This window comes from Oryzias latipes, chromosome 3 (assembly GCF_002234675.1).
Source record: "Oryzias latipes chromosome 3, ASM223467v1".
NCBI lineage: Eukaryota > Metazoa > Chordata > Actinopteri > Beloniformes > Adrianichthyidae > Oryzias > Oryzias latipes.
The window spans coordinates 25826215-25846870 of NC_019861.2; the positions used below are offsets into that span (position 1 = coordinate 25826215).

General features: G+C 39.8%; 1 protein-coding gene across 2 annotated transcripts in view; it reads left to right on the forward strand.

The window, feature by feature from the left end:
* Nucleotides 1–261: 261 nt before the first annotated feature.
* The window catches only part of mdga1 (MAM domain containing glycosylphosphatidylinositol anchor 1), a 190600-nt gene continuing 170205 nt past the window's right edge, over nucleotides 262–20656 (forward strand). The window contains exons 1-2 of one of the 2 annotated variants that reach the window (XM_023953565.1): nucleotides 262–817; nucleotides 1720–1809. In XM_023953565.1, the coding sequence (XP_023809333.1) occupies nucleotides 1743–1809 (67 nt within the window). In that variant the 5' untranslated portion in view covers nucleotides 262–817; nucleotides 1720–1742. The remainder of the gene's footprint in view (nucleotides 818–1719; nucleotides 1810–20656) is intronic. The other variant, XM_023953566.1, reaches the window with a different exon arrangement.

Consider the following 20656-nt stretch of genomic DNA (forward strand, 5'->3'; position numbering starts at 1 on the left):
GTGGGACCAGATCAAAGAGAACTAGACAGTGACAGAATGTGCATATTTAGCTATCAAAGCCATTCTCTATAACCCATAAAATGCCCATTTTGTGGTGTCTCTTTGTGGAACAAATGGAAAAACAAAGCAGTGATGGTCTTTTGACAACCTGTTCCGTTTGGAGCTGTGAGACTGGAGCGCATCTCTGTGCGAGGCTCTATCCTCCGTCCCTCCCTCTCTGCATCCCTTCCTCCCTCTCTCTGCTCACAGACAAGGTCTGTCGTTCTTAGTCTGCGCACATTCTACTTGGCCAGCGCCTCCCGGAGTCCACAGACACAGCGCTGATTGAACGAGCGGAGGGGAGCGCATGATTTAGAGGGGTTTCATGAGAGAGCGAGAGGCACTAAACCCATTTCAGCCACGCCTTTCACCGTGAATAACCCACAAAAGGGGGAGTCACGGTGTAGGAATCTTCTCAAGTAGACTTGATTGAGTTTTTCTAAGGTTTTAGTGATTTTATTCTGGCAGCAGAGACTCTTTGGGATTGAGCCGTGTTGATTTTAGGCTCCATCCAGTTTAAAATCAAACTTTACGCGGACATTGTTTCAGAAATGTTGTGAAGTTGACAAGGACTCCTCGTGGCACTCCTCAGGATTTCCATAATTATATTTGATTGATCTCCGGAAGTGGATATATAACTTTTTAAAACAGGTTTATTGGCTTTTCTTTTTTTTTCTCTTTGGAGAGGCGCGGAACGAAGCAATCGTCTGCGCCGAGCCGGACTGCGCGCATCGCGGCGCAGCACACAGACTTAAAGGACGGCAGCATCGAGGTCTAGGTATAGTAATAATGAATTTACTTTAAAAAAAATATTTTTTCCATTTTTGTCAGTTCAAAATATACATAGGAGGACATAATATATTTAAAGGAGCATTATCGGCACCAATAAAGTTGATCCTCCTGATGATGAACCTTATAGATAAACAGAGGGATCATACTTGTCTCTAACTACACTTTTAAGACAATTGCAATGATTTCCCCACAACTATTGGCTATTTATTCGTTTTTACATGGATGTTTTTTTCCCTCCCCTCCCGGATGCGTCATAGAATAGGCGCGCGCTTTTAGACTACATTAAAAAGATTGTTGGACTTCAGAGGAAATCCTCATATCGACTCACACAAGAGTTCCCTTATCTGCAGGCTACTGCAGAAAAAAGAATTAAAAAGTTAGAAATACAAAATGGATAAATGGTGATTCAAATTAAAGCCATTATAAGTAAAGTGTTTGACTTTTTTCTCTCTCCAAAAGTTGCAAAAGCAGTTTCTTGCATTTGCAAGTGTCTTGGTGACCCCAATAAGCGCCCTCTAATCTGAGTTGACTTTTGTCTCAATGTACCTATCCACCCCTGTGCTTTTGCAAGGAGACACCCAGGCAGGCAGGGCATTCCTCTACAGTCCTTTTCAATCTCCAATTCACTAACACACAACATGGCTTGTAAGCTTTGTGTAATCCATGATGTTGTGATTGAATTACCCGCCCTTTCAAATTGATTGAAGCAGTGCAAGCGCTGTCGTGGAGCTTAAATTGCTCTGTAATATTATTTTCACGGATAACAGGGCTCGAACGAAACAAATTGCACATGAAAATAAAACCCAATATAATACATGCTCTTTATTTATTTATTTTAAAGTGAAATCACTCAGCCCTTGCTTTACCTCCCCATCCCTTCCTTCTCAGGTTATGACTGAGCTGAGCTGAACATGGAGATTTTTTGGATTTTGATACTTTCCAGTGTCTGTCCTCTGGTGAACGGCCAAGGGGTTTACGGTAAGAGCATGAAACCCTTTTACACAGCCTTACCAATACTTTTACCATCTCACAAGCTCGATTTGAAGGAGTTAGATCATTTTCATCACTTTAAGGCACAATTAAGGCCTTGCCTGTGTTCTATATTTTCATTATCTTTAAAATCCAGCGGATTACCTGCCATTCAGAGCAGTAAAATGTGTTAAAAGAGAGAAACCTTTTAAATCTTTTAGTAACTGTTATGATCGACTAGTTTATTCTTCTCACATTTTTGTTTTAAATACATATTTCTTTTATGTGGTGCTTTATAAGACATTTATCATCATATATTTTTTCTAAGACGTTGGCAGGAATTTGGATGGAAAACTGCTTAGTTTCAAATTTTTCTCATCAATGTGAGTGCACACAGAATGAGTCACACTCAAAAACACTTTTTCCCAGTTCAACAAGAGGATAGGAGTGACAGAGATCTCTAACATGCGTCTCTTCTCTGCGTCTCTGTCAGGTCAAACAGGACCGTCATTCCCAGCTTTTCAGGATAAAGCTGAGATTTGTACAATTCTTTCCACTACCGTCTCACTGTATCACAGGAGCTCAGTTTCTTCTCTAAATGTGTCTGGCCGTTTAGGCATCCCTCTGTCCCTCCGGGCGAGGCAAACACGAACTGATCTGTCAGCTCTGATACTTTGAATTTGACAATCTTAGGCATGTGGCAGCCATTGAACGAGCTCTGTTTAGTCATAGCTGCACCGCACAGAGTGTGACTGTCATATGTGGTCCTGCAGCCCGCCGTCACACCGAGAAATGCTGACAGTCTGTCATTTGCCCATGCATATAAACCCATGTAAAAGTCTCTTGCTAACTAATTGGGCTTGTACTACTTTTATGCTTCACACGGCTGCTGACGTGTCAGTAGGAGTGTAAACTGAATCCATCTTTCTACACCAGATCCTTTCTTTATTTCAAGCGTGACATTGCTCATTTTTTTTCTTCAAAACTTAGTTGATGTTTCTTTTATTTTCCCATCACTGAACCTTCATCAAAACTTTCCCTAATTGAAATAATCAAATTACTAGTCTAAGTCATAAACAAAACCATACAAAAATGAATCTAGATTTATTTAAAAAGTATTTTGAGGTTTAGTTTAAAAAAATATGTAGCAGGTCTATCAGAAACTGAACAGCAATCCTCAAAAACCATAAAATAATGTTTTAAACTAATGGTATTCATGTAACACCTCATGCACTTTAATTCAAGTTTCATTAGTTGTCCCTCACAAAGCTACATTTCAATATATTGGTGATTTATTAGACTTTCTGGGTTTCTGAAATATCTCTTTTAGCACTTCTTTCTTTAGATCCCTTTAGGACAATTCAGGGTTTGCCACAGAACATGCGTGCCTCATGGGTGTTGTCACAAATGTGCAGTGAGTCGAATCAGATACGAGGCGACTGAGTGCCAGTCGCAAGGGCTGCAGTGACTGGATGCCTTGCCTGTGCTGCAACTGCAGCCTTTCAGTCACCTTTGAGGGAAGTGGAGCTTCAAGGCTCAAAGAGACGAGGGATGGGAGGGGGTGTTACTGGGCAGCTTTCACAGGTACCATGCTCTCAGGTGGGTCACGTTGAGCTGGTGGTGCTCAACTGTTCATACCTGTGAAACAACTGTTTCATGCAAGTAGAAATCATCTCTGAAAAAGAGACAAACTGTCACGCAGTTTGCTCAGCTGCAGCCAACGACATGAGCCGGGAGAACTGCAGGAAGAGCCAAGTTTTACATGTTGTATGCAGATAAGCAGAAAATGGATTTCATCGCTTTGGAATTGTTTAGCACTTTCTCCAACAGACAGATGCGGCTCACCGTCCGTCAGGAGCTGAATGTTGAAGTCGGCTTGATTGATGTCGGCAGTTTGGACGGCTGTGAGGTTCATTTACTGTTGCCTCCTTTGGGGTGCATTGGCTTCCGTGTGTTTTTGTCAGCCTGGAACTGTGGGAACCTGTGCATGCAGGTGTTTACGTATCAGAGTGGGTGAAGTGAGGCAGCCGGTAGACCTCAGAATCAGTGTGTGCGTAGATTTGTACAAGCTGGAGGGAGACGTGTGTTTGTGTGAGTCTGCTGCAGACACACTTTTCTCTCCTTTGCAACAGTTTGCTGGCTCAGCAGGGACTTTTGGATCGGTCTCCGTTTCTCTTGCAGCAGTTCAGTATTGATTTCACTTCTGTGAATTCTGATAGGTTGTCAAAAAGCTTTTAACACCTTGATGTCTGATTGCAAACAAACACAGAGGAAATGTGAAGTTGCATTTCGAGGAAAATTTCCAAAATATTGACTGCAACTTCTTCTATGTTCGAAGGCCAACACTTAGTGAGTATCCTTTACTGGAGTTTTCCGCTTTCAACTGTTTTATTGTACATCACTTTTTGCTTCTTGTGAATTTACTGCACTGTACTCCCATTCCAGGCATGATATGACATCCACATAACTGCCACACAGAGAGAGGTGAGGGGGATTCAGAAAGTTGCAGCATCAGAGGATGTTCCTACATTGCGGAGAAAGTTCTACAGCAGCTCCAGCTGAGGCAAAGTAATCGGAAGAAGGGTTGAGATTCTTTTTGTGTTTGGTACATTTATCGTTGTTTTGCTATGTGGCTGCAGATTGAAATGGAGCTCATGAGCTTGGTAAAAAATTGGTTTGTGTGTTTGATCACATTTATAGCAGCAGTTAAAGTGTACTGACCAGTCAGAATTAAGAGCATATTCACAACGTTTTCACTATTCATTGAAGCTTTCCCTGAAGCTACGTTCACACTGGTCTCGGCAACAGGCCTCCAAGCAGCCGCTTCCAATGAAATTCTATGTAAATATGTGTAAATTTGCGTTTATGTGGGCTCCTGCATTCAAACTCCTGTGTTATGTGTAGCTACGCACATTTTAAATACCGTTTTCAAGCTTTACGTATAAAATGAATAGCCATTGAACACATTTTTGCTAGTTAAACCAGGTCAAATTTTGACCAATCAGAGACTAGGCTTTGGAAGTGACGTTTGGGAAGAGGGTTAGAGTTAGGCAAATTGATTATGAAGGAGGAATAAATAATTGCGGATTGTACCTGGCTGGAATTATAGGACACAGAGTCTTTCCTATATTGGAATAGAGCTGAGAAATAAAAAGCCTGGAGCGAGATTTGCACACCAAGCCTCTTCTAACTGTAAATGGCAGATAAGCGCTATTGGGTAGCGACAGTCCAGTGAAAACACAATAGGCCAAACACGCGTTCATTTGGGAAAACACGTCACATGCCCAGTTTGATCTGGTAGCATTACACATTTTGGGAACAAAGGAAATTCCCTACTCACTTAAAATAATCTTTCGAAAACAAACATTTGGATAATATTGCAAAAATGAAATATTTTCACATGTGAGCAGACTTGACTGAAATTTAATTTCCCATATCACATCTAAAACTGAGGGACTCAACAGAGATTGAGTGAGTGAACCAGCAAGAAAAAGTGCGTCACGTCACACTGCCAAGCAGCCGAGCTAAGACACCAAATTATTGATTGCTTTACAAAGTCACACAGAACCATTAACTGGTGCAGGAGATGAAATCCAGGCTGCATTTTCCATCGATATGCTGCTTTATTATGTGCTTGTTAACAAGAAAGTTAATGAACTTAAATTAGACGCTTTGCTTCACTGTATTTTTATTTTCTTTCCTAAGCAGAGCCCTCACAGCAGCAGGAGAGACGAGTCCTTGCCACTAGCAGTAGAACAAAGCAGAACAAGGGAGACAGAGTGGGGGAAAAAGAAGTTTTCATGCGTCTAAATTGTTCACAAATTCCACAACACTTTGAAGATTCTGCCCAGGGAAAAATTAGAAGGCTTGGAACATATTTCTCTGTTTTTCATGCTCATTGTATTCATGTTTTATTATGGAACAGAACTTTCTGCATTCAGTGATGGCAGAAAGTTCTACAAGCACTTCCTCTCAAAGTTCAGTCGAGCATTTACTTCAACAGTGCCAGACTGATTTCAGGTGGAAATGTTGACTCATTTCTGTTTTTGTCTTCTGCATACAACTGTCCATACAAAAAGAAATGCATATTTTCAGCATAAAACTTTTACTTTCTTACTTTGAAGCTTGCGTTTAATAAATTGTACTTATTGAAAAATGAATAGAATCATTTAGTTTTTAAGCTTAACGAAAGTAAGATGTTTCTTCTCTTATTCTTCAAGAGGCTCTTTGAATTCTGAAATCCAGAGGCAGGAGAGCTGAAGGTGTTTAACACACAACCCTTTGTTCTATTGGTTAGGAGAGTAATATACTAACAAAAAGTCCTAGTGGTTTTAGTTCCTTTTGTTTTTAGGAGGACAGTCGGTAAAACTCCTCAGACTTGTGTTCTCTATGGTGTGAAACCAGTTTGAGTTCAAGAGATGGTTTTAGACAAAAGGAGGATGTACCTGAGTCCACCTTTTCAATTTAGGGAAAGTTTGTCTTTTCTAAGAAAAATTGATTTGTTTTCATCTTCCTCAAACCACTTTTTCTTTCAGGCTAAGATACAAACTTCATTGTCCTCAAACGAGTGAATTTGGTCCAGTGTAGTTAGTTGATATTGTTTCTTATGCAGTTGTTTGGTTTCCTCGATGTGCCATTTTCCCACGTCATGGTAGTTGATGGAGCAGTGGACTCTATTTGTAGTTTGGGATTTTGTCATTGGGGGTGAGACCAGTTTCTGTCTCAAACTGTTTAAAGGTTTGAAATAGACCACATTTATGTGTTGGGCAAAAGTTTCTCTGAGTGTCTTGGACAGATGTTTGACATCCCAATGTTTCTCCTTCTGTGGCTCTTCTTCATTCTTGTTATGTTTTTAGTGATATCCAGTTTGGATATCTGCAGGTTCTGAGGACTTTGCATGACACGTTATTCCTCTTTCATCTTACTTTCAGCACCTGTGAGCATTTCTTGGGCTCTGTGCTGCAAAGTTCTGTTCACACCAAGTTTATGTAGCTGGCGGATGATCTGTACACTTCCAAATAATAATAATAATAATAATAATAATAATAATAATAATAATCCATTTGATTTTAAAGCACCTTTCAAGAAATCCAAGCACACTGTAAAAAACAAAGGTTAAAAAAATCATTAAAAGCACAATAAATAGAAATAGACAAAAAATCAAAAGTGAATTAAGATGAGAAGGCAGAAATGAACACAAGAGTTTTGATTTGAAAGTTTGTAAAGACTCTATGTTACAGAGGTCAGGAGGGAGGGAATTCCAGAGTTCGGGAGCCGAGCAGCTGAAGGCTCTACTTCCCATGGTAACGAGTCGGGCTGGAGGAACAGAGAGCTGAACAGAGGAGGAGGACTGAAGAGAACGAGAGGGGGTTTTGATATGGAGTAGGTTGGAAAGATAAGGGGGAGCCAGGCTATGGAGGGCCTTAAAGGTAAACAGGAGGAATTTGAATTTGATTCTAGAGGCTATTGGAAGCCAGTGCAGCTGGTGGGGAACCGGAGTGATATGACTGAAGGAGGGGTTCTTGAGACGATGCGGGCAGCTGAGTTGTGGACCAGTTGAAGCTCATTGAGGGTTTTTTGAGGGAGACCAAAGAGGAGGGAATTACAATAATCTAGACGGGAAGTGACCAGACTGTGGTCCAGAATAGAAGCAGAGTGGACGGTGAGGGAGGGGCATTGGCGATTAATGTTACGTAAATGGAAATGGGCAGACCGAGCAATGTTATTGATATGGGGCTGAAAAGATAATGAACTATCCAGGATGACACCCAGACTCTTCACTTGCAGGGGGGGGGGGGGGGGGACAGACGATGAGTCAATGGAAGGAGTAAAACTTGTGGGTTTGGAGAGGGGGGGTGGAACCGACGAGAAGTAGCTTGGTTTTATCACCATTGAGTTTGAGAAAGTTTAAGGTGAAGCGGTTTTTTATTTCAGATAGACAGGAGTGGAGGAGTGTGGAACAGAGGAGTCAGGTTTGCTTGATACGTAGAGCTGGGTGTCATCCGTAAAACTATGAAAATTTATATTAAATTTAGGGAAAATAAAAGGGGTAGAAGATAAGTAATAAAGAGAAGAGGACCAAGGACAGAACCTTGGGCGCACCAGAAGAGACAGGAAGGCAGAGATTTAAATGATTTAAGTTGAATGAATTGGGTGCAGCCTGAGAGGTAGGAGTGGAACCAACGGAGGGGGGTGGAGGTAATGCCAATGGAGTAGAGCCTTTAGAGGAGGATAGAGTGAGAAATGATATCGAAAGCTGCACTTAGATCGAGGAGGATGGGAATGGTGAGGCGGCCAGAATCAGCTGCAATGAGAAGATTAAAGGCTGATCTTGAAAGGTTGACTGAAAAGGTTGCAGAAGGTTATTATGTTTTAAGTGATCATAAAGTTGGGAGGCGACTACTCTCTCTAGAATTTTGGAGGTGAAGGGAAGGATGGGGACACTTCTCCTCTCAGATGATCATTGAACAATCCAGAAAGACTATTTTCCTTAGCAGGAAACTTCAGGATTCAGAAAAGCTCTTAAAGAAGAGGTGAAACGTCTTCAATATAACAGATAAACGAAGTTATGCTACTTTAATGGCATCAGCTGGGATGAATAAGAGTCGACACAGACAAAGCATGCCATTGTTACATGTATCTCCCTGGCTGTATTTGTGCCACAGCTTTTGCAGACCTGAGTGCTTCTTCCACCTTGGTTGTAGTCACACGGCTCTAAAGCTGGTGACCTAGAAAGAGATTGTTCCAGGTTTAACTGGTGTGGCCACCAGCTCCCATGTGACTTCAACTCTTCCTCGCCTCACATCAGCTCTTTCTGTTGGTGTCTCTTTTATGTTCTCTCGCTACTGAGTTTAGTTGAGATGCCGAATATTGCCCTTTTCTAATAAGCATCCATAATTTATCGTTGGCTCTGAGGCAGAGGAAGTGAAGAGGGGAGGGGAAGGCAGACAGTGATAAGAGGAGACTGGAGCATTAAGCTAGAGATGATGATAAACTCTCACCTCCCACAATCTCACACCCCCCGCACTCCTCCTGCTCTTTTACCTTTTTGCTGCATTTTTCTGCTCACTGCACACTTGCATGTGTATCATCTCCACAGGTGCGCTCTCGGGAGAGCGTATGCATACACAATACCCCTTATTTTTTTCAAAGTGAGTTCTAAGTACTCCTTTTTTCTTTTCTTTTACAGATTGGAACCCTTTTTCGAAGATGTGATTAGTAAAGCCATTAAATGTGCTTTTGTGTCTGTTTAAGTTTTGAAGTTCTCCTAATGAAAGCAGTTGTGCTCAGACTTTTGTTCCGGTTGAACCTTAATGGATTAATTAGTGAAAAGCATTTTCTTCTCCCTCATCTTTCCATCTCTTGGCTTTGTCTTTAAAATTTCTCATATCCATTTCTCTTTGTACTTCAAGTACCTCTTCTTGTCTTTTTGCCGTTGTCTTTACAGGTGTCATGGTTTCTGCTTTAGTACATAAAGTTTCTTAATTTGTGAAAAGTAATATGACTTGGCTCATTTTTTGGCCTACTTTATTTGCCTTTAAAGCTAAGCTTTCGTCTTTGTTTCAATTTATCTTCTCATGACTAGATAATGAAGCCTAACATTGTTTCTATTAACTCACAGGTCAGCAGCTGAGCTAAAGACCTGCTGCCACAGAGAAACAGTGACACAGGCTTAGACCCAACTTGTTACCTGGAGTAAAGGATAAGAAAGCTAAGATGATGTCTTAGGAGGTCTGATTTATCACCATGCTGCCTGCAGGACACACTCTAAGCACAGGGTGAGCTCAAGGCAAAACGGTTAGGGTTACCCTAGTCAACCCTAGTCAAGTGAGATAGTCATTTGTACAGAAAGCATCTAGGTGGAAGATCCAGCAGACTCTATTTTACTCGCATATTTTGCTTAAAACTTCTGTTCTGCTGATGTGTTTGAGGAGTTTCTTCCATGAAGCTGACTATAAAGACCCGTACCTCTGCATTCTAAATGGGGTGGCAGCTAATTATTTGCTATTTATTATTCTATATTTTAATTTTTGAGAGCTTAAAGAGGGATTACAGCATGTACTGAACTGTCTTTGCCAGGATAGGTAACTTTCTGTTGTTTCTGGTAGTTGCTTGGCAACTGTTCCTGGCAAAGAACATTGTTTGGGCATATCCATGGAATGAGGTAGACCTTCCGCACAGATCGGACATAGTAATCTGATAAGGCCGCTTTGAATTCAGGGAAATATCCAAAAAATAATTGACACACTGTGTGACATCCTTTGGGTGCTTGAAGTGTATCCATTAAATATGTCCAGCTGTGAAAGTGTGACTGCAACTCCACTTTGTGTGCTTAAAAAAATCTGTGTGAGGCTCAGCATCTTGCATCATAAATTGAGTTATTTAATTTATTTAGTGCATAAAAATCTTTTCTACACTAAATAATGAAGATCTGTCTCTGCTCAAGTTTTTTGTAACAACTGTAGCTGTTTTCATCATCTTGGTACATCACTTGATGCTTCTGAAGCAGATGTCTGATTAAAGTAATAGTATGTTGATACAGGAAAGCTACTTTTTATACTGAGGAACTACTTTATTTGCTTGTTTGGGCCTTCACCTGGTGCAGGAAAAGTTTGATTTAAACCCTAAGGATGTCAGACATGTTGGATCAGTTCTGGGCACTCAAACCATCACCTGATAATGGATAATAACTTTTGTTCTATTTTTGCATGGAGCACCCAACAAATTTTTTCCAGGAGTTAAAAACTCTGCTTGTTTTCATCTCTAAAATTGTATATTGACGTTTGCACAAACGATCAAACCCAATGTAGAGAAAAATTCATAGTTTCCAGATTTAAACTGTCTTTATTCTATAGGTTTTACATTATTTAACATTAACATTCTTTTAAACAATGGACTGCCATGTTGAATTGTCTGGCCCACATACACTATACCTGTGAAACCAGGGATTTTAACGCCTAACTCACTGATTGGCAAGTGGCTGCCCAACCCTATCAGCCATTATGCACTCTGTGTCAAAAGAGCTCCACATCTAGGTGTGTGGCAATCACCGGATCACCGCACTTTTCCTTTTTTTTGTTGAAAGTTCTGCATATGGTGCGTGATTGGAACTATAATAAAAACATTAAACACATTCATCTTTGCTGATAATTTACTTTTTCTGCTAGTCCTGTGTTCAGACTTCAAGCGTTTCTGGGGGAAACCTTTTATTAGTTTTCTCCTTCACTCCCTGCACCGCACCTCTCACTCCCTCTACGCTGCACACGGCGTGCTCCCTCTACCTACAAACACACGCGTGCGGTTTCAGAAGCACATACACATCCTTTATTCTACAACAGTAGTTTCCGTCTTGCGAAGAAATACGACAAACTTACTGCGTTCTAATTATTAATTTCCATTGCATTTATTTCCATTACAAGCTGCGTGCGTTCTTGAGTGTGTGACACGGCCGCACGCCTGAGGATTTTGTGTTACTGTTACTGTTCTCTTTCACTATAATACCAAACATGAACGCGCACTGTTAGATTTCCATGAATATCACTACATGTTTTGTTTGGGAACTATTTTGTGCAGTGCAAAGTGACGTGTCTGTATAAACAGAGGCAGAGCCTCCTGCCCCGCGTTCTTCATGGGTGTCGGGCTTCATGGCTACCGGAAAGGTGACAAAGTGTCTGCAGTCTCGTTTTCTACTGGGCAACATATAATATTCTGGGAAGGTGTCTGTACCAGACACCACAGGTGAAGGCTCGCACACAGCTGGAGAGCGGTCCGCTGCAGAAGAATCAACACGCCAACGCACGTGTGCGCGCTCCTTCCTTCTACACACGCAGCGCGCTGACACACATACACATACTCATTCTACAACACCTATATAGTTAGTTAGATAGGTAGTTTTTACTTTTATTTGTTAATAAAGAATACTGCGGGCTAATTGTATTCATTTGCGACGCGGCCGCCTGAGGATTTTGTGTTTGGCGGCGGCGGCGGGGGGGGGCTGCGGTTAACCATGACACCGCGCCCCCTGCTGGTTCGTCACCGCGGTGATCTAAAATCCCACAGCTCCATCCACATCACATGTTTTTTTTCATCTTTATTTTTGCAACAGCCAAGATGTGTCCCTGCTTCTCCCTTTACTTTCACTTTCTATAAATGTGTACGCGTCTGTGCACGCACACACCTTTGGGGTTACTTTTTCTCCTGAAGGGCTGCTCAGTGTCCTTATGGAAAATCAAAAATCTCGTTGAAGACTGCCATTGATTTTCTTTCTAGAGCTTGTCAACTAAATAATATGTGCACTTTAAAACATGAATGGAGGCAAATGTTACTATAATGGATTGTGAGATTTTTTTTTATCCGTCAATCTTTAGTATAAAGCCTATTTGGCAGCTTACACTGCCACTGTTTTGAATAACAAAAAGAGTCTGACAAACAGGTTTATTTTAAACATTTCCCATCATTCTTTTTACTCTTGGCAATAATGAATCTGATGAGAATATATGCAATGTTTAGCATGCTGCAGCATTTGAGTCAAAACACTAGAAAAGGAACAATATAAACTATAATCTCTTTGTTACAGTTACAGTCCATCATTTCCTGTCTTAGAATTTCTGCTTGTCTTTGAGAATTTATTTTGATAAACCCAGTTCCGCAGTAATTTCTATACAGTGCATTAAAGGTTAAAATTAGAAGGTGCTACGATTACATGATGCACTCTTATCCTATTTTTCCCCTTATTTTTGTTAAAAGAGGTTAAAAGCACTCTCTTTTTCTTTCTGACTTTTCTGTCCTCCCTTTGGATGAGAGAGGTCCAGAGCAAGCAGGCCGATGTAAGTGCCTGTGGGTTGTAAAAAACTGTCAGGAAAACTTCACTTTTCTCCTCTGTACCCCTGTCACTCTGTCAGACATAATCAAGCACCTCTTACTGGCTCTGCTTCTGCAGGGAATACACTTGTGTGTGTGAGAGAGATATGTTTGTGTGCTGTTTTAAAAAAAAAAGCAAAACAACAAATCTTAATTTATTAATTAATAAAACCAAAGACTGTGTTAGTAATCGTATATTTTGCCATTTCTCTGTATTTATGTGTGTACTACTTAAGTCCACTCTAGGGAATAAGGGGTATGTTTGTGAGTAAGTGTACTGTGTGTTTTCATGCATGGACAGTGGAGAAAGGGAACATTTGGCATATAACTTATTTATGAAGGCAACAGGACGGTTGTGAACAGTGGTGAGAACATGGCTTACATCAGAGACCGTCTGCCTCTTTCTGCACTTTTCTCACACTGTCACTTCCTTTCTCCTTCTCTGCTTTCTCATGCCTTTAGCGTGCATTTCTTTCCTCGGCTGCAGTCTGCCAAACATTTTCCTTTGATGCCGTGGACTGTTTTTGTCCTACATTTTACAGTCTTTCTTTTGTGGAAAAATGAAAAATGAAAAGACCTCTGTAAGACTTGTTCACACTTTTAAGAAGGTGTTAGTTCAGAGTTTGTTTATTTTAGTAAAATAAATTCCTGTTTTACAGTTTGGGACATTTTATTTTTCTTAATTTGATGTGTTTGGCTTGAAGGATCTGGAAGAAAGTTCTAGGGGAGCTGCGGTACCGTCACTCCATGTCTTTTCCACTGGTGGGTCCTTTGTCAAAGTATCATGCCATTGACCAAGACTACACTTAGAAAAATCAGCAAGAAGTAACAATTATAGCAAGAAATATTTTCTTTTGTGTATTATATTGCTATAAGTGAACAAAGAGGAGTAAAACTGTTAGGCAACTGTTAGGATGGCATTTTTTTCACCCTTTGGAGATCATCAAAGCCTTTGATAGAATTCTTATAAATGCACAGATAATCCAAATATGTTTCCAGGGATACAAATTAGATAAAAAAATATTATTTGGAAAAAAATGTTACTGGACTGATTTTCGCTTTGCTCCCAAGCAAGGTGCTCCCAAGTCTGGGTCAATTGTCGTTGTGTCCTTGTGCAAGACACTTCACCCTCCCTGCCTCCAGCGTGGCCCCACTGGTGTGTGAATGTGTATGAATGATCCCGGTGATGGTCAGAGGGGCTATGGGCGCGAACTGGCAGCCACGCTTCTGTCATCGCCAAGCATGAATGAATAATGGACACATTGTAAGCGCTTTGAGCATCTGGAAAAGCGCAGATAAATCGAATCCATTATTATTATTATTATTATTAAATACTGGAAGGTGAAAAACAAGATTTTCACCTGATTTTAGCCTGATCTGGATATGTTTCTTAAAGTCTAATAAATCAACAATAAAATCACAATCTTACTTGTATTTGGGAAAAGATTATGTCTAAATCATATATTTATTTAAACTATATATATTTGTGGGTATTTGTAGATGACAAAGGCAAGTGTTCCAAAAAGAAATATGTTGAAAAAATATTTAGTTACAAAATAAGATTTTATTACAACTGTTATTTTTTATTCACGTCTCTTTAGTTTGAGATTTCCTGCCTTGCAGCTCAATAATTAAGGACCTTCCAGATGTTCCTTTTCTGAAAAATAATTTGTTCTTTGTTCTTAAAGTCTCATAAAGACAAAAGGAGGAATAGAATGTTTGCATTGTTCCGCAGACCCTTCAGAGGATTTCTAAAAAGAACTTTATGTTGCATTTGTTTTTGTTTTTTTATTTGATTTGATTAGTTAAAGGGTGAAATTCTGCAACTTTTTTCACAATCAATCAAAATTGTGTTAAGTTAAATTTGATAACTTTCAATTATGCCTTCTTTTTTCAATACAAGTGTTTTTAAAAAAATAAATAAATTGTGCTCTCCGTTTTATGTTGGGTAAACGTAAAGCTAAATTATATCAGTTCTTTTGGGTTCTAAGTTATTTTTATGTATTTACGTGGGAAGCTGCTGAAAAGTACAACAAAACAACCGCAACTGCAACGGGTCATACCCAACTTATCTTTAACAGCAACAGAGAAACCACACTGGAATCTGTCTGACACACATCTGGCCTCAATAATTCAGCAATACCTTCTGCTTGGAGAATTCACCCCCTCTCTTTTTCTCCTCTGCTCTCACTGAGCATTTTTCAAACTTTCTCTTTCCTAAGTAAAAAAAGAAAAGTTCCCTTCTCTCCTTACTTAGTGTAGTTTAGAAAAATGTCTTGACATTTGTAGAAAGTGAGAAATTTTGGACTGCTGCTTTTACAGTTTCCCCACCTCTTCTGCAGCCGTCTCAGCTGGCTTTAAGGAGATGGGATAAAATGTGTTGAATATGTTGAAAGTGGTCGTGTTCTTGCTGCAGCGATTCACCTACTACACATTCTGATCCCTCTCTCCTCCTCCCTCATTCTGTCATTACCCATCTACTAAACTTGTATCTCTCAAAAAATATGTTTGTCATTTTTCCTCTTTACTCCCTCGTCTCGCCTCTCTCTGATCCTCTTTTCCTCCCCAACCATCAACATCTTTTAGCCTGTCAAATGATATTTACTCACTTTGCTTTCCATTCTCCCTACATTGTAAATCCATCTCCTGACCCAAACCCTTTTAAAAGATGCAAAAGAATGATCTACCTTCATCTCTTCCTTGACTCTTTCATCATGTTCTTTCCTTACTTTCAATTTCTTTATTTATATGCTCCCCCTCCCCCCAAGAAAAAAAAAGCCCTGTCATCTTCTCACCATCATCCACCAGCTTGATGGCAAGCATCCTCCCACCTTTCCACTTACTGTATATATAGGACATAGCACAGACTGTCAATGGCAGCTGCAGAGAGGCTTTTTGGAAGCAGGGTGGAAGGCTGACACCTGGGAGCAGGCTGGCCTAGATGCACCATGGGAAATGAGGAAAGTGTAAAGGTGTATCTGTTGGGTGGTTTGTGGACGTGAGAAGAGGAGATCAGGAATAGCAGGGAATAATGATAATGATGTCCTAAGAGACATTAAACATATGGGGCTGTTTTTATTTAATTTATTTTTATATTATATTTTTAAATGCATGGACTGTCACTTTTTGTTCCTCCATCAACAAAACTATTAGAGCTGAAATAAAGAGTTTCCATTCCTGTCAAATGCTGAAGCTGGTTGTGTCCTGAAATCACTGTTAAAGTTGCTATAATTAATGACTTTTTAAAGAAAATCTGATTTTTGTGGCCCCGATGAGTAACAATCCCCTGTAGAAGAACCATGCACTCAGGCTTTCTAAGCCAGCAGAGTGCAAGCTTTATTTTGACACACTCAAGATGAATGGAACTTTTTTACCTCTGTGCATCCAGGCACTGATTCTTGTGTCCCAGGTGGTGGTGGTAGATCACCCCCACGGGTTAAAGGTAGGAAGCATGTTTGGTGAAAAAGTACATTTGAAAATTTGACTTTCTGCTGTGTCAACAAACAGGTAACGACCCGTGAATCTCCAGCCGACACAAATAACCACACCTTCCTTGGTTACAAAAAACCACCCTCATTATCAAGTTTTACTGACCAATCTTTACGTAAATTTACATAAGTGCCGAGGGGGCTGTAATGTGTATATAACAAGCATGTTATGGCCTTGTGAGTCACATTTTATACCAAATCAATACAAGTCATAAAAAAAGATTTCTTAATTTGAACAATTTTACTCAGAAGGGAAAACCCACTAGAACTATCATGAATAATATTTAACTTATTTAGTTGTATGTACTGTTGTGCATGATTAAGACATTTCTTGTGTTTTCCTTTTTGACCAGAATTCTTTAGCAAAACAAAATGTTAACAAACCCACAATCCTTAAAATTAACACAATCCATGGTTTACTGCTTTGCCAAGCCAACATTATTTACATGGTAAAGCTGAACCAAAATGACCATGACCCATTAAAACCAAAAAAAGCTACACTGTAGAACTATAATCTATGGAATCAGACACGAGATCTGTGGGTTACTGAAAATCGCAGCATTACATGCAGGCTTAAGGGGAATTAAATAAAAGAAAGAAAAAGGTGCAATTATTGATCTAAAGGCAGACAAGAAGAATAAACGAGGACTTCACAAGAAGTCTGAAAATAATTATAATCCAAATACCTAAATGTAAAATAAACACAAATGAAATCTGAGCTAATAAAGTATAGCAATAGTGAAACAAAATATTTTAGAAACAGCCTGTGTTGGAGATGCATTAAAAAAAAAACAGTTTAGATAAGAAAACTTAAGCCACAGGCACACCAGGCATGTCATGTGTGTTCAAGAATATGCTAAACTGTAGTTCTTGAACACACATTTAGCCCATGGTGACAACACTGGAAAAGCAGGGAGGAGCATGTTGTTGTTCTTCTGTTACTGTTTACTTGTTCGCATCTTTCATTTGGTTTTCACCAAGCCTCTTGGTGAAAACTGTCAGCGTGGTGTCCTTTTTGCTCCATTCTTTTTCCATCACAGATCTATGCAATGTACGAAAAATGTGGTGTCATATATTTCTGGTCGGACACAAACCGCAATAAATAATTTCTTCTCCATGATCAATTTTCAAACGGTGGGCACATCCGTGAATTAAAAGGGACGCCATCCATACGTCACTGCAAAATCCGAGTGGCTGATTTGTCAAAGTTCAACTTGCGACGTGCATTCAGTGGCCATGCGTTTTGTATGTAGAGCCCAAAAAATGTTGTAAAAACGTGCGTAGCGATGCTTGAACTGAATGTTTTGAACGTGGAAGCCTGAAACACGCATTAACATAGACTTTTCATAGCAGGTGGCCGCTTCAACGCTGGCTGCTGTGAACGTAGCTAAAAAGTAATCTCAATGCCGATAAGTAATAGTAGATTTATGGTAGCCTTTATAGACCATCTTGTAACTTCTGCTTGTTCAGTTTAACCGAAATATTAAACATTGTGTACTCAGTATGACTTTAAAGCCTCTTTCAGGTTTATTACACACAGCTTATACACACATATATTTGAAACAGAAATTTTTTTTCCATTGAACTGAGACATCCCTGTCTTTTATCAAGACGCAGGAGATCTTAAATCAAGGAAATTCTTGCTGAATCAAGATTACAGAAGTGTATTGCATGAGGGCAGAAACTAATGAGACTTGCTATTTCTAGATGAATATATGAGAATATTATTGGAGCTCAATCATTAGCATGCCTGTGGCTCAGTGAGGACATGTCACCCTGGAAAAAGTCATTTATCTACACATTCTACATTTATGCAGAGAACACAGAGAAGGAGAGTGATATATCAGGTAAATGTTACACTTTTATTCAGGAAAAATAAAGAGAATTCTTCAGCTGTCTCATAAGATTCATTGAATTAAACTCATTAAATTTCTATGATGTGCAAAGCTAATGAGAGTGGGATCTTTGTTTCTTTTTTACGTTTTATTTATGTCGCCATATTTCACTGAAAACTCTGACTACATTTATATTTCACCACAACAGCACCTTTCTACTGCAGGCATTATAATATCCAGGCAAGATTAATGGGATGTCACAGCGTTTTCACATCTGATGAAAAGACATGAATACAGCTCATAAAGGAAAATAAGAATGAGATGTGCAAGAGATAACACTCATGTTAAAAAGACTGAAACATGGAGAGACTGACATTGAAAAGGAAGGGCCAAATACAGAGCAGCTAAAAGAAGAAATGCTTCCTTGGAGACCAAGAGCTAGACTAACAAAGGGGTTAGAAAATGAGAAAGAACAGGAAGACTGATAGAGCAGGAGAGCTGGACAAATGACAGTGAGAATAATGCCTGGATTTCTTTTACAATTACCCATGGCTTAACTTTTTTGTGGTTAGTTTTGCAAAACAATTTGTAGTTAAATTAAACTTGAAATTTATGATATGTTTCATGATATGTACAGCAGTACAGTAACAGGGGTGAGGTTTTCTGCAGAGAAGAATGAATCTTTTTGTGTTTGTTACATGTGGAAAAAATGTCTTTGCAAAGGAACCTCAAAAGACTGAATGATTAGCATAAGACCAAGGGAGAAAAAAAATCAGAAAATATTAATCAAGTAAGTAATTCAATCAATAAATCAGGCAAAAGTCCAAATGTTATGATTTTTTTTTACTCTGATAAGCTCTGGTTTTATGAACAAAGTTATAGTTTTAATAGAGAGACTAGAAAGTCTTCACAATTTCCACCCAAATAAAGAAATAGGTAAATACATTCAGTGATGATCCTTGTCTCATTGCTACAGAGACTCCTGTCAGACTCTCATCGCCTTCCTATTCTGGTTCTACACAGGGAGTCACTCTAGATGTATGCTCTGGGATGAAATCATCTTCCATTTTTCACTGTACGACAAACACAAGAGACCACAAGCACACGAGGGAGCACAAATGAGACAAACATGTTGCTCACAAACCACTTTATTGTATTTTTCCCTCTCTCCTTTTTGTTTCCCCTCTTCTAGATTAGTCACCAGACCTTAGCATTACCTGCATTCGCTCTTGGTAGTCAAAGCCTCCATCCATTTTAACTTCATTCTTCATAACTCCACGGTTTTTAATCTTTCCTTCACGCCCTCTCCGTTCTCGCCAGCAGCACCCTACAATGCAAACACAACCTGTTCTGAGGGGAAGTGAATTATTGAAGCTGCTGCCGTTCCCTTTGCGCAGAAGCAGGCTGCAGAGGAACGATGGAGGGAGGCATGAGGGTGGATGAAAGAGAGGATGGATTTCTTTGGAGAAAAGAAAGGAGGTTTTCAGGCAGAAAAATCTAATTTTGTTTACATGATCGCTACCTGCACAACAGAGAAGTTGGTGGTGTTCGGGGGGGTGATCATATAGTTATGTTCTGATAATATTTCGAGAAGCTGCAAAGTTGTCTATTTGATGAACTTGAATATATCAGATGGGGATTTATTTAGCGTTGTGGCAAAAGCTGAAAAAGGCAGGTTTACACCAGATGTTATTACACATTCAACAGTACCTGTCTTTCACTCCGACGGCTGCTGCGTGTGCCTTTCTTCTGCCTTTGCCCTTTCTTTCTTCATTTTTCTCTGTTGAGTACATCTCACTGTCTTTCCTGTCTGAATCCATGTCAGCACAGTACCTTTCCCTCAGACAGTCGAAGGGAAGTTAAAAGTGAAAGCCCTTAAATTTCTACACGAGGTAAAGAGTTTGCATTCATGTGAATGGACTGTTTGAATTTTTTAGTGAGGAGAGAAGTTGTCAAAATGGGGTTTTTGAAAGTGGAGACGGGCTTGTCTGTCATGAGGAGCACAGCTGGGAATCACCTATAAACACAAAAATTGTGTGAGATGGCTGAATGATTTATTTGAAAATCCACATAATCCCACAGATCCAAACAAGCAAACTCATTTTCTTTCAATCAAATCTTCACAGACATGTAGTTGTCTATGATTACATGTAATGGTATTGTTGTTTCAGGGATTATTATTCAGTTCACCTCCCTGAATCAAGGCTGAGGTGAACCGCAGGGTAGAGGTGTGGATGCAGCTCAAGCGCTTAAACGCGTTCTCGGCATCATCTGCTCAGTTTTCACTCGGTGTAGCCCAGACTTTAAAGGCAAAGTCGATACAAATGCACTGAAGTGAGAGGGATAAGGTTCTCATGTCCTATTGGCTGTGAAAAAAAAAGCAGAGGGGAGGGAGCAAGCTGACAATACTGTACGTGTAATAGAAAAATGTAAAGACAAGCATATTGTGACTGTAAAGTACAATGGCTTTAATATAACTCCTCTATGGGTTGCTGTTTCAGCTGCTGAAGCTCATTACATCCTCATTTCATTTGATGTGTGGAGCTTTTCCCTCTGTCCAAACAGCTTTCATGTTGTATTATGAATTAGGCTGTTAGACTTTTGGAGACAAACTCCTTCCTCAGATCCCAGCTCTGATACATTTCAGAGATGTGCGCAGCTGGAAACTTGGCT